Below are 23,164 nucleotides of genomic sequence, written 5' to 3'. Positions count from 1 at the left end.
AAATGTTTTCTAAAAATTGAGAAAAGAGTTTTGAGAAAGAACGAAGTGTGTGATGTGCGCGACCGGCCGAGCTCAAGTAAGTATTCCCCAAAGTACCCATACAAGTTTATGTTATGTTTATCAGCTTTTGTGGAACAAAATGCTAGAATAGGACTAAGGATCTAGGAGTGATGCCTTATGTGCCTGCTTTATATGTTTCAGCTGTATGAGAATTGCATGCTAGTGTTGAGTAGACAGCAAGTTGGATAGCCTGGTTAGGTTATGCCTGATAGTATGAACTTAGCATTGTATGCTGCTTGATTCGTGCTTTGTGGGACTCTGAATAATGGGAGTTAGCCATTAGGTGAATACGTCACGTCACATGTGATCAGGGTTGAATAATCTTAGAGTGTTGGATTTGATCCTATTGCGCAGCTCTTGTTTGAGTCCAACCGTTGTAGGGACGAGTCTGTTACTCGAAGGATTATCTAAGCCTCATCACATGTGATGGTATTCAGGTAATGGCTAATTGGCATTACAAGGAGGCCTGCAGCAGCTGAGGACTGGGTAGAGTAGAGTAAGAGATTTCCCTAGGGTAAGCCTAGGATGAGTATAGCAGTGATCAGCAATAGTGAAAGGGGTTTGGTAAAGTCAAGGCAGTCCTTGAAGAAGGTACGGATAGATGTGGAAGGTAGTATGGGCCCGTACTACTGAAAGCATAGGATCCGTACCCGAACTAAGGAAGGCTGAGATAAGACCAGGGGACTTGTAGTAGTTGTGATCCCTCAAGAAGTAGCAGTATCACTAACAATTGTTATGTATGTATTGCAGAATGGTGGTACTTCGATCGAGGCCGATAGATGGCGGTTCAGGAGAGGGATCAGGTTCGGGATCAGGTTCTGAGCCGGTAGATGAGGGACTACGCGAGTTCATCGCGTCAGAGATCACCAGGGGTATCCTTGAGTCGACCCCCATCATCTTCGGGTCGATCAAGGAAGGGATAGTTGAGTTGATGGAGGATCACCTCAGGGCGTTCAGGAGCGACATGGCATCTGGCCAGTCGGGATCTCGCACGCTGTCCTTAAAGGACTTCAGGGGCAGTGGTGCGTCGGACTTCCACGGGGTGAAAGACCCCATTGCTGCCAGGTGATGGATTGAAGACATCGAGTCTGCACAGTTGATTAGCTTCTGCCCTGAGGGGTCGAAGGTGAGGTATGCAGCAGGGTGTTTACGAGACCGAGCTCGAGATTGGTGGGAGTCAGTGGGTGACTTGTTGGGAGCCTCAGCGGTCGAGGCTATGACCTGGTCGGACTTTGTGACCATATTCAGGTCGGAGTTTGCGCCGGCTGTCGAGCTTCAACAGCTGGCCAGGGAGTTTTTGGATATGAGACAGACGACGGAGACTGTGGCGGAGATCACCGCCAAGTTCCGGGAGAGGGCACTGTGGGTGCCCCAGTATGCGGGTGATGAGGACATGAGGAGGACCCGCTATCATGACATGCTCCGAGCTGACATTCGGGAGCACGTTAGTTTTTCAGCTTGCCCCACCTTAGACTCTATGATTGCCAGGGCGAGGGAGAGGGAGATAGATTTGGAGCATATCCGGAAACGGAAGTCAGAGGAGGGACAGGCGGGAGGGGCTTCGGGGAAGAAGCCCAAGGGATCAGATGGTAGGCCGAAAGGCCAGTCAGGACCGGGCCACTGCAGGAAATGCGGCAGGCCTCATGAGGGGGCGTGTAGACTGGGATCGTCAAGCTGCTATAAGTAAGGCAAGACAGGGCATTTTAGCAGGGATTGTACCTGTTGGATTAGTGTCTAAGTCCATAACTATTTTGGTATGTACTTGACCCGATGGTGCATGGTCCTTTTGGGTTGCCTTCACCAAAGCAACTTGATTGGAGAAATAAATAGAGAGAGAGGTTATTATGATTTATTAATATGTTATAAGAATAATATATTAAAGGAGAAATCATATTTGTTTAATTAATATTGGTCAATAATTAATTAAGAATTAATTTTGTGATCAAGTGTAATTAATTAAACTAGAGGGGCTGAATTGTAATTATGTGATAGTTACAAAATAAGGTAAGGATTATCTTATATATATGGTGAAAGAATTTGAGGTGTAAATCCCTTAGAATTTGACTAGGATAAGGATTTCTAGGACTTATCTTATGGTTGCTTGGTGGACAAGCAACTAGATAAGGATAAGGACTAAAACCCTAATCTTTACACCTATATAAACCCCCTAAGGCATAGGAATTCGTCCAACCCTTCCCAAGAGGTCCTAAGGACGAATTCTAACCTCCCTCCTCTCTCTTTATACCTTCTCCACTTGCTTATGGTGTTTGTAAGCCATTAGAGGAGTGACACTTGTGATTCTCAGCTTTCCAAGGTCAATTCAAGGAGGAATTGGATTGTTATTGCTATATAACAATCAAGGTATGTTCTTAAACCTAATTACATGTGAATTCCGATTTCCATATGCTAAAATTAGGGTTCAAAGTCTTGGATTCAAAGTATGTACAATAGAGAAACCTAGATCCAAGCTTTAGGGTTTGTATGAGCACATAGGATGTCTTATGACCAAAACCCATCAGTGGTATCAGAGCCATGATTGGTTTCTATTGTATTGATGCTTGATGTAACTGAAAATCGTGTTTTGGCCTCACTGTTCGACCTGACTCGGCGAGTCACTCTTGGACTCGGCGAGTCAGCCCTATTCGACGAGTTCCAGAGGGTGACTCGGCGAGTCGGTGCGTCAGACAGTCCTTATCTCGGGATTTCTTGCTGTTTTTGCATTGGGATAATTACCTTATCATGTTAGATTAATATTAATCCGATTATATGATATATTTCACTATAATTTTAATCTAATTGAAGATATTTATCAATTAATAGGATAATTGTTTCCTTATAAGATAATTGATTAATTATTTTAAGTAAATTGATAAATTATTTTGCAAGAAATCATCAAATATGGATAATTATGTGATTAAATGTTAATTTGAATTATTTGTTATTTGATCCTTGTTGTTGTGAAAAGTTTCATATTTGGCCCTTTAGGTTTTATAGTTTAAATTTGAACCCCAAAAGTTTTGTTGTTTTGAAATTTAAATAGTTGAAACCCTAATGTTTTGAAAAAGGTTTCAAAACTTGCCCTCAAGTTTTGGAATTTAAATTTTGATTAAAAAGTTTAATTTTGATGCATATTTAAATTCTAAACCCCAATGTGTTGAAATGTTTCAAAACTTGCCCTCAAGTTTTGGAATTTAAAAGTTGATTAAAAGTTTAATTAGGAATGTTAAATTCTAAAACTCTAGTATAGTTTTGAAAAAGTTCAAATCACACCCTTATGGTTTTATTGATTAATTAAGGTGTATAATTAAAAGAGGTTTAATAAATCCATAAAAATTTAGGTTTTCAATTTAAGTGAATTAAAAGTATAATTGTTAAATTGAACCACCTAATATTTTAAAAGTGTAAAATACACCTTATACTATATATAACATTAAAAGTCTAACATTATATATGTGTATGAGTAAAAGTCAGTCTTACCATTAGTAGGCCTCATTCACGAAGCTAGTCTATAAGGGGTGTTTAAGGAAATTGCCTATAAAATGGCGATTGAATGGGTATCCACTCTTACCCACCGCACTCTTGACTAGTGGAGGGTCGTTAGCCGAATGGGTAGGATAGGACGAAACCTTCCATTATAAGTATAATGAATTATAAAAGTAACTAAATGTTTTCATAATTCCCAATCTTAGTTACTTAGGCAAAAGTGAATTGATGCAATTCCATGAAATTACACTTTGTGCCCTTGCGAAGACGTTAGTGGAGCGTGTGTGGTTAACCGGCACACTAAATGGGTCTAAGCAAAGGTAGCAAAGGGTGACTCAATGTTTGTCATAGTTCGGTGGAGCGTGTGTGGTTTACCGGCACATCGAATAGGTGACTGTAACATGTGAGTGCACCACGTAAGTTTGCATGGTTATTCACACCCGCTTTGTGATCCTCGGCATCCCAGTCACAAACAAGAGGGGCATATCGAGATTTAAACATGCCATTGAAAGTTCAATGAATCTCAAAGGATCTAGGAGTTTTCATAGATTTAAAACTTAAATTCTTTTTCGTTTTTCGTGGTGGAAATTAGTGAATCGTCATTCACTTACCTTCAAATATTCTGCAATTAGGGTTACGGCATCCCTCTCCCGAGTTGTAGAATATTGTGTTGGGTCCTAGCCTTAGTATCTCATTTGGGTGATTTACTAAGGACTTAATCTATCAACTAACTTGAATTCGTTTTCTCCCGTATTGTAGATGTCAAAGTTCGACAACTATGGTTTTCCCAAATCCCGTGGAACAAGTTTTCCACATGAAGATGGTATTCCACGATTCAATCGTGGAACAAGAAATCATGCTTCACTTCCTCCTCCTCCTCCTATTGTTCTCCCCAACCCACAAGATCAAAGAATTGAAAGGTTCAATATCACTAAAGCCCTATTGGAAATGAAACATGAAGATGGTAAACCCGTGTGTGCCCACGTTCTAGGAATGAAATCACACATTGATAGGTTGATAATGTTGGGTGTGTCATTCCCAGATGAGTTGGCTGTGAATTGGGTTTTGCAGTCACTTCCTGAATCATATAATGAGTTCAAAAGAAAGTATTATATGATGAATCATGACGACAACCTCATTGACCTAACTTACATGCTCATTGCTGCTGAATCAGAAATGATTTGGCGAAGCAATGGAGCGTATTTGTTGGAAAAGTCAACCAACCATGCTTTCGAGGACGTTCTAGGAGAACCGACATGCGTTTGCTGCCAAAAGAGAGGGCGTTGGATACAAGTCTGCCCAAAGAGCCTGAAGAGTCCAGAAGATGGGAGAGTCAAAGAGTATGGCTGTGCTTCAGGTAAAATCCACTATCTAACTCCATTAAGTTCCTATTCATTAATTCTTAATACATAATGTAATAAGATTGCATTTGAATGTTTTACAGGATCGGTGAAAAGATAGGAAGCTTGGTGAAAGAGCAAGATGAATCTAATCACAAGGAATGGATCTTGATCGCATGGACTTGAAGATTAGATTTTGATCTTAGATAGTTATGATAGAGTTGTTAGAAATTTTTCTTTTGAAATACATAGTTTTCAATGGATTTTGCATTGTAAGGATATTTGTTTTCCGCTGCTTTTATAAATAAAATAAATTTTCGTTTGACTTATTTATTTATTTGTTTATTTCCTTGCAATAAAATCGTTATGAAAATTGGTGTTTGCATATTTCTACAACAAATGGATATGATTCTTATTTATGGTGTTTATGGAAAAGTCGAGAATTTACCAAATAGGGAGAGTTTTCTCATCGCCCAAGTTTCAATTGGACAGAAACTTGGAATCATGCAACGTGGATGCACGATGAATGAGAAATTTCGTATTTGGAAATTAGACTGATTCATTGACAAAGTGTCAAGTGAAGGACTAAAAGATCGAGCACACAATGTTGCGTGTTGATCAAGTCCACCATAAGAGTAACAATGATATTCGTCATGATTTACTAAAGGTTTAGTAAATATGATTATACTTACAAGATTAAGTGTAATTTTGAATTGATTAAAGGGTTTAGATCAATAGCAGAACGAATAAGAAGAATCAAGTAGGCAGAAAGATCAAAGTTTCTCCATTCTAAGAAGATGGGAGAGTACCTTTTATGCTTTATGATAGGTCTTAATGATTAAGAACCATGTCTCAATTGATCCTCTAAGTGAGTCTTAGTACAATTGAATGTCTAAGAAGAGGAATCAAGAATTGAAGAAATGGTTAAATCAATAAGTCAATCATACTTCGTTCCAATAACAAGTCTTAAAGTTAAGATTGTGACATTAAGTGAAAGGTATTAAGAAGGTTTGTAACTTTCATTAAATGTGGAAAGTTGTGATGTCTTGGATAAGACAAAGACCAACTAGGACCAATTTATGAAGTCTTTTGATAAAAGCTACACTAACTCTTGAATATTTGTTTGTCAAGAAATGGTTTTTGACAAGAGAATCTTATATGTCAAGGAGTCAGTGGGAGTCTTAATGGTCTTGAAAGGTTTCAAGAACAAATCAAATAAACCTTATCGATCATCACTAGCACACGTGTTGAGGTTTACAACCTATCGTGTTGACATTATTTTGATTATGTGCCAATCCAATCAAGTTAATTATGCATGTGAGTTGTATGAGTTCTCATTTTGAACGCATAAAAGGCAAAGCACCTTAATCAATGAAAGGTACATTGATAAGAAAAGGTGAGCTGCTTAACTACTTGGAAGACATGGTGGGCAGCTGTGCTACCATAAGGCAAGAAATCAAGATTAAGAAAGTTCGGTCCATATGAGTTTGAATTTGTCGTAAACTTTAGTTTTAACAAATTCACATGGAACACATACACCGCTCAAATCTAAGTGTCATAAGATTTCCTCCTTCATGAAAATGATTGTGAAGAAATACTTTCACTAAGAGAGATTTTAAGAAGATAGTGATTGTAAAATTGCATTCTCAAATTCAATCATGGTTACGGCATCCCTTTCCATAATTTGAATTGTGAGGTTTGGCAATTAGTCTTAATTGTTTAGACACACATATGAACTATCGAAGGCAAAGGTGTATAAGTTCAAGAAGCATTGAAGCACTAAGTATTAGAAACATAAACTTAAGAAATTCAATAAGTATTGTTTTCTGAAAGTTAAGATGTTTATGAATACATGTCGAAGCTAGTGGGAGCATAAGTGTTATGTTTTATAATAATCATCATGATAGTGGGAGCATAAATGTTATGATTGTATGATTATTAAGGAAAGTATTGCAAGGTTAGCAATATTAATTATAGAAAACAAGAGTCATACTTTGCAAAGTCGTAAGAGTTGTAAGGTTGTTTTGCTATAATTAAGGGAGATGATATTATGCTTCATTTCAAATCTAAAGGATTAGGTTGAGAAATGTTAATAAGTTTAGTCAAAGGTACATAGTGTGTTCTTAAAATTTCGATTATGATTACGGCATCCCTCTTCACAATTCGAATTTTGAGAACATAGAAAATAAAACATTATACGTCGTGTCCCATACGCTTCGGTTATAGGATCGATTGCAAATGCTTTAATGTTTGACCATTCTAAAAATTTCCAAATGTCGAGTGCATTTAGAGGGAAAAGGGACTAGAATTGGTTTTGACTAAACAACTATCAAAGGACAATCCAAGTTCGACGAGGATTGGTCGCTTGTGTGTAGTTGGAAGTATAGTATTGGAAAATATGGAAATGTTTCCATATTGGATGGACCATATCGACATCATTACGAATAGATAAGATTCTATTAAGAATGAGTTGTCATATGGAACATATGGAAGTGTGTCCATATTGGGAATTGAATATTGAGAAATCTATGATTAGATTAGAAACTTCTATGCAAAAGGATGTTCAAAGAATGTACTTTGAGTGAGAGACATCACGTCTATGGAATTGTCTTGTAACAATCTCCGATAGAGGACTTTGTAATATCACTGGCAATAGTCTTTGTGACTTTGGTGCAGTGACATTACGAAAGGATAAGTTGCATAGAATGTTAGAATCTAGCATATTCAATAAGTAGCAAGAATTTGATATTCTTTAACTTATGGAAAAAGGATTTAGAGTTGAGAAATGAGAATGATTGGAAATGTGTTCAATATGATCTATTTCACAAAGTAAGAACCATAGGTAAACATTGTGTGCATGCTAGGAGCATGGGACAAGTGTTGTAATTCAAGTAAGAAGTTGATTACCCGAAACGACAAATAATGAGTAATCAATATGGTGATAAATAAAAGGTGTTTTATTTATGCTCAAAGGGTTGAGGCCATATGGGATTAGTATTATTCTTGTGTTTCACATTTGCATGTTTTGACTTCCAGAATAATTGAGTTTATTAAGAATAATCGAATTATTCAAACGGGCCACAGTCGTTCATATGTTGGAAGTAGGTATGAATGAAGACTGTCGTGAATTGGTGTGTGGATTGTCTAAAAGAGTATTAGATATAAGCAAATGTTTGCTGCAACGTTCATGAGTGCTTATGAATGTGATTTGAGCATTGGATTAGACCCACGCTCACTTGGATCACTCCATGGTTTGTATCACGAGTGATTGGTGAGACGATAACATCTTATATTCTTCAAACTGAGATGTGTGAGTTGTATCTTGCAAATCGGTTGCACATTGATAATATGTAAACGCACCAGTAACTTGGTGTTATAAAACATATTGTTGTGTGTGATTCGGTGCGTGAGTACAAGCAAGCATTGTATCAAAGTTTATTCGTTCCTTTTATCCAAAGTAGGATAAAAGCGATATCTTTGGGCCCCTCGATGGTTTAATGATGACAAACGTAAATGCTCGGCCGGGCTAGGGCTAATTTGATTTGTTCAATTAGTCAGTCGTCATAAATCGGAAATCGAGATATAGTACAAAGAGAATGATTTGAAATCATATCTCATATGATATCTAGAATGGAGGAATATATGATCCCTTATCTAAGGACACGCGTATTTGATATGATCAGAGTTGACAGCGGCTTTGGAAAGCTACGATTGCAGATCGGGATCCGAAGTCATACGCAGAATAGTTGTTAGACTTATCCAAGTGGGAGACTGTTGGATTAGTGTCTAAGTCCATAACTATTTTGGTATGTACTTGACCCGATGGTGCATGGTCCTTTTGGGTTGCCTTCACCAAAGCAACTTGATTGGAGAAATAAATAGAGATAGAGGTTATTATGATTTATTAATATGTTATAAGAATAATATATTAAAGGAGAAATCATATTTGTTTAATTAATATTGGTCAATAATTAATTAAGAATTAATTTTGTGATCAAGTGTAATTAATTAAACTAGAGGGGCTGAATTGTAATTATGTGATAGTTACAAAATAAGGTAAGGATTATCTTATATATATGGTGAACGAATTTGAGGTGTAAATCCCTTAGAATTTGACTAGGATAAGGATTTCTAGGACTTATCTTATGGTTGCTTGGTGGACAAGCAACTAGATAAGGATAAGGACTAAAACCCTAATCTTTACACCTATATAAACCCCCTAAGGCATAGGAATTCGTCCAACCCTTCCCAAGAGGTCCTAAGGACGAATTCTAACCTCCCTCCTCTCTCTTTATACCTTCTCCACTTGCTTATGGTGTTTGTAAGCCATTAGAGGAGTGACACTTGTGACTCTCAGCTTTCCAAGGTCAATTCAAGGAGGAATTGGATTGTTATTGCTATATAACAATCAAGGTATGTTCTTAAACCTAATTACATGTGAATTCCGATTTCCATATGCTAGAATTAGGGTTCAAAGTCTTGGATTCAAAGTATGTACAATAGAGAAACCTAGATCCAAGCTTTAGGGTTTGTATGAGCACATAGGATGTCTTATGACCAAAACCCATCAGTACCGCCCCTGCACCTGTGTTACAGACATCAGAGTTGTTGTGTTTCCACTGCAACCAGAGGGGCAACAAGAAGGCCAATTGTCCCCAGTTGACAGCCACAACGCCAGTGAAGGCGCCAGCACCAACGACCCTGCAGATTACTGAAGGCCGGCAGGGCAAGGCAGAGGCTCCAGTGGTGAGGAGTCGGGCATTTCAGCTGACTACCGAGGAGGCACGCGCCGCACCCGATGTGGTGACGGGTATGATTCTTTCCCTCTATTTTATTTTTATGATGTTATGATATTGATATGTGCTCGGTGTGTACATGTATTCATTAGGATCGTTCCATGTGAACGACATCCCAGTTCAGGTGTTGTTCGACTCGGGTGCCTCCCGATCATTTGTTTCCCTTGCGCTTAGCAATAAGTTTCCTGAGTCTTCGGGCGTGTTAGATTGCCCATTAGAGGTAGAAATTGCTGATGATCGATCGATGCGAGCATCGATGGTGTTTCGGGATTCCGTATTATGCTTGTTTGAGGAGCGCTACCTGGTAGACTTGGTTCCCATTCTGTTGCGTGGGAACAAGGTAATTATAGGCATGGATTGGTTGAGCCCTAATGGGGCGGTGATAGATTGCGCGCAGCAGCTAGTGCGAGTCAGGACCCCAGGTGGGGGAGAGTTAGTGATTCATGGAGAGAGGCCACAGTGTGGACCCGCAGTATGTTCAGCAGCGAGGGTTAGACGCTACCTTCAGTAGAGATGCGCAGGTTATGTCGCGTACGTGATGGATTCCCGGGAGGCGGGTAAGGCAACGGTGAGTGAGGTTCCGGTGGTGCGAGATTTCGCAGATGTTTTTCCAGAAGAGCTTCCTGGGATACCTCCGGAGCGACAGATGGAGTTCAGGATTGACCTCGTTCCGGGTGCGGCTCCGATAGCCAAGGCACCGTATCGGTTGGCTCCTCCTGAGATGCAGGAGTTGTCTACACAGCTGCAGGAGCTGTTAGACAAGGGATTCATTCAACCGAGCAGTTCACCCTGGGGAGCCCCGATTCTGTTCGTGAGAAAGAAGGACATGTCGCATCGGATGTGTATAGATTACCGGGAGCTGAATAAGGTAACGGTGAAGAACCGTTACCCACTCCTGAGGATTGATGACCTCTTTGATCAGTTGCAGGGAGCATCTTGGTTCTCCGAGATCGATTTGCGTTCGGGCTATCATCAAATGAGGGTTAGAGAGGAGGATATATAGAAGACCGCGTTTCGGATGCGTTATGGCCATTATGAGTTCGTGGTGATGCCGTTTGGGCTCACCAATGCTCCTGCCGCGTTCATTGACCTCATGAACCGCGTATGCAGACCGATGTTGGACCGGTCTGTGATAGTTTTCATTGATGACATCTTGGTTTATTCCAAGACACAGGAAGAGCATGAGGAGCATCTGAGAGAGGTTTTGGAGACCCTGAGGAGGGAGAGCTTGTATGCCAAGTTCTCCAAGTGTGAGGTTTGGTTGCATGAGGTGTAATTTCTCGGACACCTTGTCAACCAGAACGGGATTCTGGTCGACCTGGCCAAGGTCAAGGCCGTGATGAGATGGGAGGTTCCAAAGTCTCCATCCGAGATTCGGAGCTTCCTGGGATTAGCAGGCTACTATCGGAGATTCATTCAGGATTTCTCCAAGATAGCCGTACCCCTGACGCGGCTGACGAAGAAAGCCGTAGTCTTTCGGTGGGGACCTAAGCAGCAGGCTGCCTTTGAGACGCTGAGACAAAGATTGTGCGAGGCGCCAATCTTAGCCTTGCCAGAGGGTGTAGAGGATTTTGTGGTTTACTACGATGCGTCCATTTCAGGGTTGGACGCGGTACTGATGCAGAGGGGGCATGTCATTGCCTACGCTTCGAGGCAGCTTAAGCCTCATGAGGCGAACTACCCGACGCATGATTTGGAGTTGGGGGCAGTTGTTTTCGCCCTCAAGATTTGGCGACATTACCTCTATGGGGTCCGGTGTACCATATACATGGACCATAAGAGTTTGAGGTACCTTATGGATCAACCGAATCTGAACATGAGGCAACGTCGATGGTTGGACGTGGTGAAGGATTATGATTGCGAGATCCTCTACCACCCGGGGAAGGCCAACGTGGTGGCCAATGTGCTTAGCCGCAAGGCGGCGCCGATCTGGGATATTTTCATGAGGATGATCGTAGTGACTCCCCTGTTGGAGCAAATTCGGGAGGCTCAACAGGAGGCTATCAAGGAGGAGCATCGGAAGAGCGAGCGTGTAGTGGGTCAGGTTTCCTCCTTCGATTATGATAGCCGAGGACTATTGACACTACACCGTAGGGTGTGGGTGCCGTATCACGGAGGCGTGCGCCAGATCTTGATGGAGGAGTCGCATAAATCCCGATTCTCTATTCATCCAGGGGCGACGGAGATGTATAGGGATCTTCGTCTAGATTATTGGTGGCCCTGCATGAAGCGGGATATGGCTTGGTACGTCGAGCGGTGCTTGACCTGCAGGAAGGTCAAGGCCGAACATCAGAGACCGCATGTCAAGATGCAGCCGTTGGACATCCCGTTGTGGAAGTGGGAAGATATCACGATGGATTTTATCACGAAGCTTCCCAGGACCGCGCGTGGAGTAGATTCGATTTGGGCCATCGTGGATCGATTGACCAAGAGTGCTCATTTTATTCCGATTCAGGAGAGCATATCGGCCGAGAAATTGGCCGACATCTATATTAGGGAGATTGTGGCGAGGCACGGGGTGCCGGTATCGGTTATCTCGGACAGGGATGTGCGTTTTACTTCCAGGTTTTGGAAGAGGTTTCATGACGAGTTGGGCACTCGTTTGCATTTTAGCACCGCCTTTCACCCGCAAACAGATGGTCAGAGCGAGCGGACCATCCAGACTCTGGAGGATATGTTGCGGGTGTGCGTGCTAGACTTCGGTGGTAGCTGGGATACCTATCTTCCCTTGGATGAGTTTTCATATAACAACAGCTACCATGCGAGTATTGACCGCCCTCCTTTCGAGATGCTCTACGGGAGAAAGTGCAGGACCCCGATTTGTTGGGGCGAGGTCAGTCAGTGCGTCATCGGGAGCACCGAAGTGGTGCTCAAGACGACAAAGTTGATCCAGCAGGTTCGTAGCAGGCTGCAGACTGCGCAGAGTCGGCAGAAGAGTTACGCCGACAGAAGGCGTTCAGACTTGGAGTTTCAGGTGGGTGACATGGTCCTCCTGAAGGTATCACCCTGGAAGGGTGTCATTAGGTTCCGGAAGAGGGGCAAGTTGGGCCCCAGGTTCATTGGTCCTTTTAGGGTTTTGGCCCGGGTGGGTCGAGCCGCCTATAGGTTGGATCTTCCAGCAGAGGTTAGCCAAATCCACAACACTTTTCATGTTTCTCAGTTGAGAAAGTGTTTGGTGGACGAGTCGGCAGTTGTACCCTTGGAGGATATTCAGGTTGATAGCAACCTGAATTATATCGAGATACCAGTTGCGATCTTAGATCGAAAGACGATGACCTTGAGGAACAAGGTGGTTCAGTTAGTGAAGGTGCAGTGGCAGCACCGGAGGGGTTCAAAGTGGACATGGGAGGCGGAAGAGGAGATGAGGGAGCACTACCCAGAGTTGTTTCTGGAGTCAGCAAACTTCGAGGACGTGAACCGAACCGTGGTTACCTGCTTTCATACGGTTCGGTTTGGTTCGTTTTTTTTTTCAATACGGTTCGGTTTCGGTTAGTGTGCATAAGGTACCCGTCTCGTGGTCACGGTTCACAATTTTATTACTATCCGAACCGAACCGTCTCGTGAACACCCCTAATGTCCGAAACAGAGCCTTAATTGAAAGGGTAAGAAATATGAATTGGAATAAGTGTCCTATAAAACCTAAACCCAAGGTGAAGGTATAACCTCATTTAAAGAGGAGAAAGATGAAACCAAACTATTATGTTTTTTATTTGTTCGTTAATGTATTTTTAATTATTTATAAGGCTGCAAATGTTATATTCATATTAGACAACATTTTATATAACGAGTTTAAGATTTTTTTGCAATGTAATGAGTTTATTCTACTATGAAATTAAATTTATTTGACTCTTATCCTCTATGTTAATAAAACAGTACCATTGTGTCCACGTAGCAACTTCTTAGCCCCTCCATGTAAAATTTTCCCGTCTAAAAGTTTCAATAAGAAGTACTGAATATACCCCAAACCATTTCATCGAGATTTTGGTTTTGAAACTGATGATTAGAACAAATATGATGCTAATGTATTCCACAAATAACGCTCAACATTCTAAACTGAAGCCGATAAATCAGTAACTTCAACGAACAAATTTGTGTATATTGTCTCTGCCATTGTGTCCACCGTCTCTTTTTCTATGCTCTGTCTCTCCCCTTTTGCCCTAATTCTTTGGAATTTCCAAATATGAAGCCGATATATATCAGTAATATTTTGTATCTATTTCCATTTCCCTCATTCTTTGTATCTATTTTTCAAGAAACCCATTAAACCCTAGATCTAAATAATGTCGATGCCACTCCTGTCTTTCTCTCTCCATCTGTAACGCCCCGTTCCTGGTACGTAATTATTTTGATTAAATGTTCTTTTGGGAAGAGCTACTCGGCGAGTTGTAGCCCTAACTCGCCGAGTAGATGTCGAGTGGATGCGGGCTTTAAGTGATCTACTCGGCGAGTCCACGCCTGGACTCGGCGAGTAGGCCAATCAGGAGGAGACCCTAATCCTTAGGGTTTGCACCCTATTTAAATGTCCTTACAGCCCCATCTCAGCCCCCATCACCCTCAAAGCATTCCTTATCAAAAACCCTAGCCTCCATTGATAAGTTTGAGTGATTGTTGCCTTGTGAAGGGACTTTTGGTGCACCTTGGAGCAAGTGGAAGAAGGGAGAAGTTGAAGAGATCAAGGAGGGGGACTTAGATCCAGAACACATTCATTTGTGGTCATCCATTCTGGTAATAAAGTTTCCATCTTGGTTATTGATCTATTAGATCTTGTTTGTCCCTAAATTGTTGCTTTTAAGCCCTAAAACCCCAAATCCTTGAAGAGAAACCTTATGGTCAGGTTATACTTCAGATCTGGACTCTCATTACCTTCTTAAAGTGTTATGTTTCAGTCATATTGGTGATTAAGGTCACTCTTGAGCTTAGAACCCCATTAAGAGCTTAGTTTGGACATTTGAAGCCCCTAAAGCTATGCATGCACGTAAAGTTTGCAACTTTACGTGATAAGCATGCCCTAGAAGCCTAGATCTGTGGTTTGGAGCCGGTGCATGACTCAAATCAGGTCTGTATAGAAAAAGGACTAAATGAACTCGGCGAGTAGAACGATGGACTCGACGAGTCCTATGAAGTTAGCCGTGGACTCGGCGAGTTGGATGAGCAACTCGGCGAGTCCGATGAAGATTGCCTTAGACTCGACGAGTTGTTCTTCAACTCGGCGAGTTAGATGATCTTGGACTTAGTATGTATGCATCGAGGAAGAACGCGTTGAGTGTTCGCTAAGCTCGACGAGTAGAAACGGGTGTAGAACTAGAACAGATGGAAGGGACTCGGCGAGTTGGTGAGCCAACTCGGCGAGTCCGGTCAACCAGGAAGTTGACTTTGACCAGGATGTTGACTTTGACCGGGGGGTAAAATAGTCATTTTACCCTAAGATTAGTTATCAGTATCTGACTTAGTGATTTTGGAAATTTTAGCCGGGGAGCTCCGGTTCAGCAGTCAGGCGCTCAGCAAGCAGACTTTCAGCAGCTATTTCGAGGTGAGTTACCTTCCAGTAGCTGTGGGTTTAAGGCCACAATGTCGGCCCACCAGTAGGAGACGTATGATAGATGATTGTCTCTATGATATCATCTAGGTTTGCTACTACTTGATATGTTAAATGCTAGCATGATATGTTATATGTGACAGTAGTAGAGTTCAGTTGTTAGGACCGGAGGGTAGTCAGACACCCCAGATACATCTGACAGTATGTGATGTTATGTTTATATGCTAGTATGATCTGTTATATGAGTTAGAGGTAGTAGGAGGGGAGCAGTCCCCGAGTTTGGTTGTTAGGACCAAAGGGTAGTTCAGACACCCCAGATATGTCTGATAATATGTTATGTTATGATATGTGATATTAGTAGTAGTAGTAGTAGGGGGTGAAATAGTCCCCGAGGTTCGGTCGTTAGGACCGAAGGGTAGTCAGCACCCCAGAATGGCTTGACACGGGTAGACGGCACAACGGCCACACGGGTAGACGGCACCCCAGAATGGCCGCACGGGTAGTCGGCACCCCAGAATGGCCGTACTGGGTAGTCAGGCACCCCAAAATAGCCTGACAGTATGTATGATATGTGTTGTATGGTATGTGGTACGATGGGGGAACTCACTAAGCTTTGTGCTTACGTTTTTCAGTTGTTGTTTCAGGTACCTCTTCAGCTAGGGGAAAGGAGCCGGCGCGGTAGCTGTAACGCCCGCAAATCCGGGCTAGTCAAATTAGAGGCAATAGGGGTCAAAAACGAATTTTCTACAAAATATTATTTAGAATAAATAATCTTAACCAAGATGTAGGATATTTCTCAAGGTTTCCGTACATATAAAGAACGCCGAAATCCGAGTTATAACGAAGAAGTTATGACCCGTCGAAGTTTCGCGACGGAACCGGCACGGCACCGGAAAGCGTAAATAGTGAATTCACGATAGAGCAAGATTTAGCCTTAGCAATCTAAACGAAAGTCGTAGAATAGGCTAAACTAAGAACATCGATAAAAAGAACGCCCAAATCTGACTTCGTATGAAGAAGTTATGATTTTTCGAAGTTTCGGACTAGCAGTGTACAACCCGAAATTCGAATATTAGATCGAGCGGTTTTTAGCCGACACGACCTAAACGAGAATCGAAGATCTCGTTGAAAGTAGCGTAACGAGAAAAAGATGGGTGGAAACGGATGTCGGATGAAGAAGTTATGAGGATTTAACGGACCAATCCTGTCCCGGCCCGTTGATAATATAAAATTTAAAATCGAGCAAAAATTAGCCGACAGAGTCTAAACGAAAGTTGTAGAGTACGTTCCCACCTTCGCATGGATATAAAGAACTTCAAAAACGGAGTTCGTATGAGAAAGTTACGAATTTTTAAAGTTAAAGCATGAATCCACGAGGTCTGTTGCGAGGTTGATGACGTGGCTGCATCTGGGCCGCCCATCGCTGATGAAGGAACACGCTTCGGATCTTGACACGTCGCCCTTCGCATACGCCGCGCGTCCGAAGTCTGTACGCCCCGCGTACCCTCGCCCTGATCTACTTCGAGTGTTAGACAGCTGGAAGCTCGCTGGCGCTCTTATCCGATGGCTACACCCCGCGTAGGTCCGAGGTACGCCCAGCGTACCGAGGCCTCGCAGGGCTATAAAAGGGGGCCGATGGTTCTTCATTTTTCACACCTTTTCACTTCTCTCTCTAACTTCTTTCTCTCTCTAAGTGCTATAAACCCCCCTAAGCCCTAGTTAAGCCCCTTAGCACCCTAGGGAAGCCCCGAGGCTCCCGGAGTCCCGAGAAAAAGGAGTTTTTCAGTTTCGAAACGCTGCTCCAATTAAGTCCCGGTTTTCGATAAAATTCGTTGTAAGTGTGCTACGCGTACGCAATTTTTAATATAGCTTTCAAATAATTATAGGAATGTTATTAGGTCCTTAAAATAATTATTTGGGCTATTATTATGAGTTATATCGAGTATTATTAACGCTTAATAATACTCGGACTAATTAATTTGTCGCGGTTATCGTTAAACTAAACCCTAGTGGTATTGGTACTAGGTTTTATCGAAGGAATATCGTTTTGAGAGTATCGAAGCGCTGTCCGAGTGCTGAGTCACCACCTACTCAGGTGAGTGCATAGTCCTTTTCATCTTACACATAGATATGAAGTATTTTATATAAACTATGTGCTATGTGTGCATATTATTTGAATACTTGTTGTCTATGCTGGATGAACGTTTTATACATGTTTTAAAGGATTTAAACTGTATACGTATTTTATATATACGAATATGTTGGGTATGAGATGGGTAGATGAATGATGAGAGATAGAAGATGACGTGAGTATACATTGGCAGCTATAGACTTAGTGCCTATGGGACAAACACCGGTAGCTATGGACTTAGTACCTGTTAGACGTTGGTAGCTATGGATTTAGTACCTGTTAGAAATTGGTAGCTATGGACTTAGTACCTATTAGTCAGACGCTGGTAGCTATGGATTTAATACCTGTTAGGAATTGGTAGCTATGGACTTAGTACCTATTGAACACTGGTAGCTATGGATTTAGTACCCGATGAGTAAGACATAGCAGCTATGGAATTAGTGCTCTACGAACAAACATCGACAGCTATGGATTTAGTGCAAGTCCTATAATCCTGGAAGTAAGGGACTTCGGAATAAACGAATGCAGGATAGATGACTCTTAGGTTAAATCCTTAAGAGTAAAGAAGATAACGGGGATAGGTAATTGGGTTAATTATTTGATGATTGAACATAACAATTATATTATTGTGGGTTGAAAACCCTATGTACTCACCAGGTTTCCCAACCTGACCACCTCAATTTATGTATATCACAGGTGACGAAGTGAAGTGACATTACACTGAGAGATTTAAAGAGATGTAGATCACTAGTGTAAATCATTGTAAGTTCTGTTTATGCTTATGTTTCGGTATTAACGATGACATCCCAAACGTTTTAAAATGAAATAAATACGTTTCTTCAAAAATGTTTTAATAACGTATTTACCATGTTTTTCTGGGAACAAATTCCGCAACTTTTTTATAAAATGAAGTACTCTGATTTTTATAAAGCATAAACAAAATCGGTCTTTTCTGGCCGTGATTTTGGGGATGTCACAGTAGCGGCATATCACACACACTCTTGTTTCCGCAGTTATGAGTTTATTCTGGGATTGACGCTCTGATATTTTGGTTGTTGACATGTTGTGGATTTCAAATTTGGTTTCCGATGTGAAATGGTTTAATTAAACATTGTTTTTAATTATTAATGTTTTCTAAGTGATGTTTTAAAAACGAAATTTTTTGGTCGTTACACCATCCTTTGTCTATCTCTTTGTCCATCTCTTTCAGGATTTTTTTTGTGCATTCATTTCTTACAGATGCGTGGGTCTTGAATCCTTCCATGAAGGCCATGGAAAAAGTTGTTGATTTTCAGTCTGTAAAAATCATGACTGCTGCTTTTACACCTGTAAAAATCATTTGCCCACCAACTATTCAATCATTTGCTTGACTGAGTCATGGAAGTAATTTTTGATTTTTCACGGTTAATATTAGTTTTAGAAATTCATATAGATGTTTAATAGAGACTGATAAATACTAAACTATGTAATAAATAAAAAGCAATGAAATTCGTGATACTTAGATTGCATAAATTTCTTACTATTGGCAGTTTGTCTTGCATTATCATTTGTCCACCAACTATTCGATCATTTGCTTGACTGATTCATGGAGGTAATTTTTTATTTTTCACAGTTGATATTAGAGAGATTCAGATGGATGTTTAATGGAGACCGACAAATACTAAACTATGTAATAAGTACAAAGCAATGAAATCATGGGGATGATGTTGTTATTCATTTTGCCGGTTTAAAACACCAAAAGATTTTTTCTGTTGGGATTACCTTGCTTTAGTACAATGAATTATAATTTCCATCTGTTTTGATTTGAATTAATGAATCACTTTGTTTTCTATGTTATGATGCCAATAAACCATAAGGCTTAACAATATGCATTTGTTTCTGATTGGAACGAGAATTGTATCATCACAAAGACAAAATCTTTTTACAAAACACAGTGGAGGGGAGAATCATTGATACAGGGTACCCCAAGGTTTAGTAGACTGGAAAATTTTGAAGTATAACGTTGTACAAAACACAGTGGGAAAGAGAATTATTTTCTTTTAAACAATAGATTTTGGCAGTCACCATTTTAATGTTTATCATTCTGTAAATTTAAACATTTCCAAAAAATAATTTGTAACAAGTTTTAATATTTCAAGTTTATACCGTTATGCTAATTATTTCCTATGAATATTTTCAAACACGACAAAAGCTATTTGGTATGGTTTGCTTCAACTTAATTTTATTTGATATTCATGGGTATTGCAAAATTTCCATCTTTGAGGCTTCGATTTACCTATATGTGACCATGTGTATACTTGACTTGTGTATCTATATGGTGATGCAACAAATACAGTAAAAGTTTTAATCTATTTTATAAGTTTTTGTGAGGTGATGAGAAAAACAAACAGTTTGTAATAGAAAAAATTATCAAATTGATAATATATTTTTTAGTTAGTTAATATAGTCCATCCATTCTTATTATTTTTAATGCATCAATTTTTATAATTTTGTATTAATCAAATAAATTTATGATAGTAATAATTTATTTTCTAATAAATTAATGTAAAAGATCTTTTAAATAAAAATATTTTTTAAATGAGTTTTATTAATAAGTAAAAATCTATATCATATGATCTAATTAAAAGATATTTTGAATAAAAATGTTTTTTAACCTAAACAAATAAAAATAAATATTAATTTTATATAATCAATAATATAAAAGTCTAAATAAAACTTATATTTTATTAATTTAATAAAATTTTATAAATATTTACTCGTAAGTTGTATAGACAACATTTTATATATCGGAGTTTAAAAATTTTATTAATTATTACATCAAATGTAAACCTAAATTTATATGAAGAGGTGCGAATCTTAAAGTGCAACTGGCTATCAAACAAAAAGGTCAAGCTCTCTTCTTCTCCCTTCTTTCCTCGTGTAGCCATTATCCTCCGATCAGTCAACCAGACATGGCAGACAAACCTAAATCAATCCATGATTTCACAATCAAGGTAGAGAAACCTAGCTTTCACCATGAAGAACAAGCTTATGTTTATTAGGGCTAATTTATTTATTTACTTTCATTACTTTTATTATCATACAAGTTAACACATTGATTTCTCAACATTTTGATGTTTAAAGATTGACACCCATTGACAAAGAGCTGATTTTCGATGTGTGTTTCAGCTTGATTTTGTAATTTGGGATATAACCCTATGCAATTTGACGCTCCAGATTTGACTTTTAAAGTCAAAGCTCAAATTTGATATGGTCATATAACACAGTCATATTTGGATTTGAAAGCTTTAAACTTCAGTTCATTGTATGCAGGATGCTTATGGAAATAACGTGGATCTTGGCATCTACAAAGGAAAAGTTCTACTTGTAATCAACGTTGCCTCCAAATGGTTGGATAATTTAGCTACTTATGTATGATCAATTGATCATTTCAGTTCTACTTATAAAAGATTCTTTTTGACAGTGGATTGACGAATTCCAACTATGATGAATTAAATCAACTCTATGCAAAATACAAAGATGAAGGTTCTTTTTTCAAGTGTATAACTTGTTTGATTCGTGTTTATGAGCTCAAAAAATCGCAAAAAACTTGATAGGTTTGGAGATCTTAGCGTTTCCATGCAATCAATTTGGGGAAGAGGAGCCTGGGAGTAACGAACAAATTCTAGAGTTTGTTTGCACTCGATACAAATCAGAGTTTCCCATTTTTGACAAAGTAAATCCAATTTCAATTTTAAATTATTATAAAATCAACTTCCATTCATGATTCATCTAATATGGTGTAGATTGAAGTGAATGGTGATAATGCTGCACCAGTGTACAAGTTCTTGAAGTCTGGAAAATGGGGGATCTTTGGGGATGACATTCAATGGAACTTTGCAAAATTCCTGGTTGATAAGAATGGACAACCTGTCGAACGTTATTACCCCACAACTTCACCTCTCACAATCGAGGTAAAAACTTAATTTTATTCAACAGATTGCTTTTATTGTTGGATAACTTTTATGAGGCTTAAATCTGTGAACTTGACAATCTTTTTTCCAGCGAGATGTGCAGAAACTCGTGGGTGCCTTGGATGCTTCATCATAGAATCACAGAAGGCTTTTTGTTTCCATGAGAGATTAATGTGTAATGGAGTTTGAACTCATGGAGTCTATTTATTAACTTTGACATTTCAAAACAACAACGTTTTAGCATTTCTTAATTTTTTGTTGAAAGCTTAAGAGAAGTGGCTATTTTTTTAGCAAAGTTTGTTTCACAATACACACATGTATGTACACGAGAACACATTCACACAGATGAATTTTCTGTAAAATTAACCACAAACAATACAAATACACAATGACAATGTCACATTTCAAGACATTACTATGACCAAGTTAAAATAATGCTCCTAATGCTATACTTAACAACCATAAAAATGGTCGATTTCCATGTCATCACAACCAATCTAACAACCTTAACATGACTCATGCATGAGTTCATCATAATCTCTAGGTCTTGAAGACTTTTTTTTTTCTCTTCTCCATCGATAGCGTTCATTTACAACATAACTATACACCAACACCAACCATTGTTGTCTTGATAATAAATATACTATCATCATGATCATCATCCATCCATAAGGTCAATCTCATTTCACACCAGCTTGTGTATGTAGTTGCCATGGAATAGCCACCGGAAGTGTTGACTATCATCTATTAATGTTGACTCTGTTATGGCCTTCACCTTCACCTTCACATTGATATTATTAACACCATACACAAAACTACATACCACTACCTACAAATTACAAACAACAAAATCACATCATTTCATTACATTACATTTGTTTTTTAATTTAAAATAATAATAAATAAAATCATACCTGTACCAAAGTGTATGCGACAAGCCTGCCACCAACTGCACCTCCAATGACATTACCATCACCTGTACAAAATGAGATACTGAGCCTACCGGTTCAATTACCAGGGTCACCATTTTCAGAAGGTAGATATGAACCCGATAAGCATAATACTTCAAAACGTCCCTATATATATTATATATATATGATATGATGAGATTTACATAATAAAGTTAAATCATAAGTGCACATTATGAGAGACATCTGATTAGGTTTAACCTCATATGTCACAGAAGATGTAAATTGGCGTAATGTGATTGAAGAAACAGTTCCACTGCCTGACAAGATGCATACAACCCTTGTTCTTTGTTGTGAAAAAGTCGATATCTTTTCAACAACATCCTGCAATAAGCTCAATCAACGTCTTTTTCATAAGCCCTTTACAAGATACATATAAGGGGTGTCACTGTATCAGTATCACTTACTTCTCCTATCGATACATTAATGATGAAAGGTGTAAAAGCCACTCCTTCTGAATTATTCATCCATTTGCCTGTGATTAAAAAGAAAAGCTATATAAGTATATATACAATATCGCACATTTTGGATTGTGAAGAACATACCAACATTAGCGAGTCTCTGTTTCCATCCACTAGCAGGAGGTCTCCTGGGAGCCAGGAAAAGAAGACAATGGCACCGGTGCTAGACACAACTCCATACAAGACTCATCGGACTCAGGGGTGTATTTCCGAGGTCTCCCTCTCTTTTCTTTACAACCAGATCACTTCCACTTCCAAGCATTGTAATGAAGACTACACCACCACCACCACCATCACCGCCGCCGCCATTGCTATTTATCTCGTGGCAGAAACCTGGTGATGAGTTGTGTGATGAAATAATTAATAAATTGTTTAATTTTACTGCACGTTTTTTAGTTGTTGAATAATCCAAAGCCATGTGGGCTAAGTCCGAGTC

At 39.6% G+C, this 23,164-nt stretch overlaps 1 protein-coding gene and 1 pseudogene across 1 annotated transcript; one reads left to right on the top strand and one right to left on the bottom strand.

The window, feature by feature from the left end:
* Positions 1-20,182: 20,182 nt before the first annotated feature.
* On the top strand, positions 20,183-21,594 carry LOC145058281 (glutathione peroxidase 1-like). The gene is made up of 6 exons (XM_079006207.1): positions 20,183-20,339; positions 20,659-20,735; positions 20,810-20,871; positions 20,943-21,061; positions 21,132-21,299; positions 21,391-21,594. Exons 1-6 carry the CDS (start codon positions 20,298-20,300, stop codon positions 21,433-21,435), a joined length of 513 nt encoding a protein of 170 aa, XP_078862333.1. The 5' UTR covers positions 20,183-20,297; the 3' UTR covers positions 21,436-21,594.
* Positions 21,595-21,984: 390 nt separating this feature from the next.
* Positions 21,985-23,164, bottom strand: LOC145059494 (AT-hook motif nuclear-localized protein 5-like; annotated as a pseudogene).

The sequence above is a fragment of the Lactuca serriola genome, chromosome 6, assembly GCF_051521515.1.
Source record: "Lactuca serriola cultivar US96UC23 chromosome 6, Lser_US96UC23_V15, whole genome shotgun sequence".
NCBI classification, from domain to species: Eukaryota; Viridiplantae; Streptophyta; class Magnoliopsida; order Asterales; family Asteraceae; genus Lactuca; species Lactuca serriola.
Note: the sequence above shows the minus strand (reverse complement) of the source record. Positions and strands in the feature narration are given on the sequence as shown.

What these genes read in the sequence shown, in the direction of transcription:
- LOC145058281 (XM_079006207.1), top strand. Translation starts at nt 20,298, where the DNA reads ATGGCAGACAAACCTAAATCAATCCATGATTTCACAATCAAG. An exon ending in AGTTTCCCATTTTTGACAAA is followed by an intron (nt 21,062 to 21,131) that starts GTAAATCCAATT and finishes AATATGGTGTAG; the next exon opens with ATTGAAGTGAATGGTGATAA. An exon ending in CTTCACCTCTCACAATCGAG is followed by an intron (nt 21,300 to 21,390) that starts GTAAAAACTTAA and finishes TCTTTTTTCCAG; the next exon opens with CGAGATGTGCAGAAACTCGT.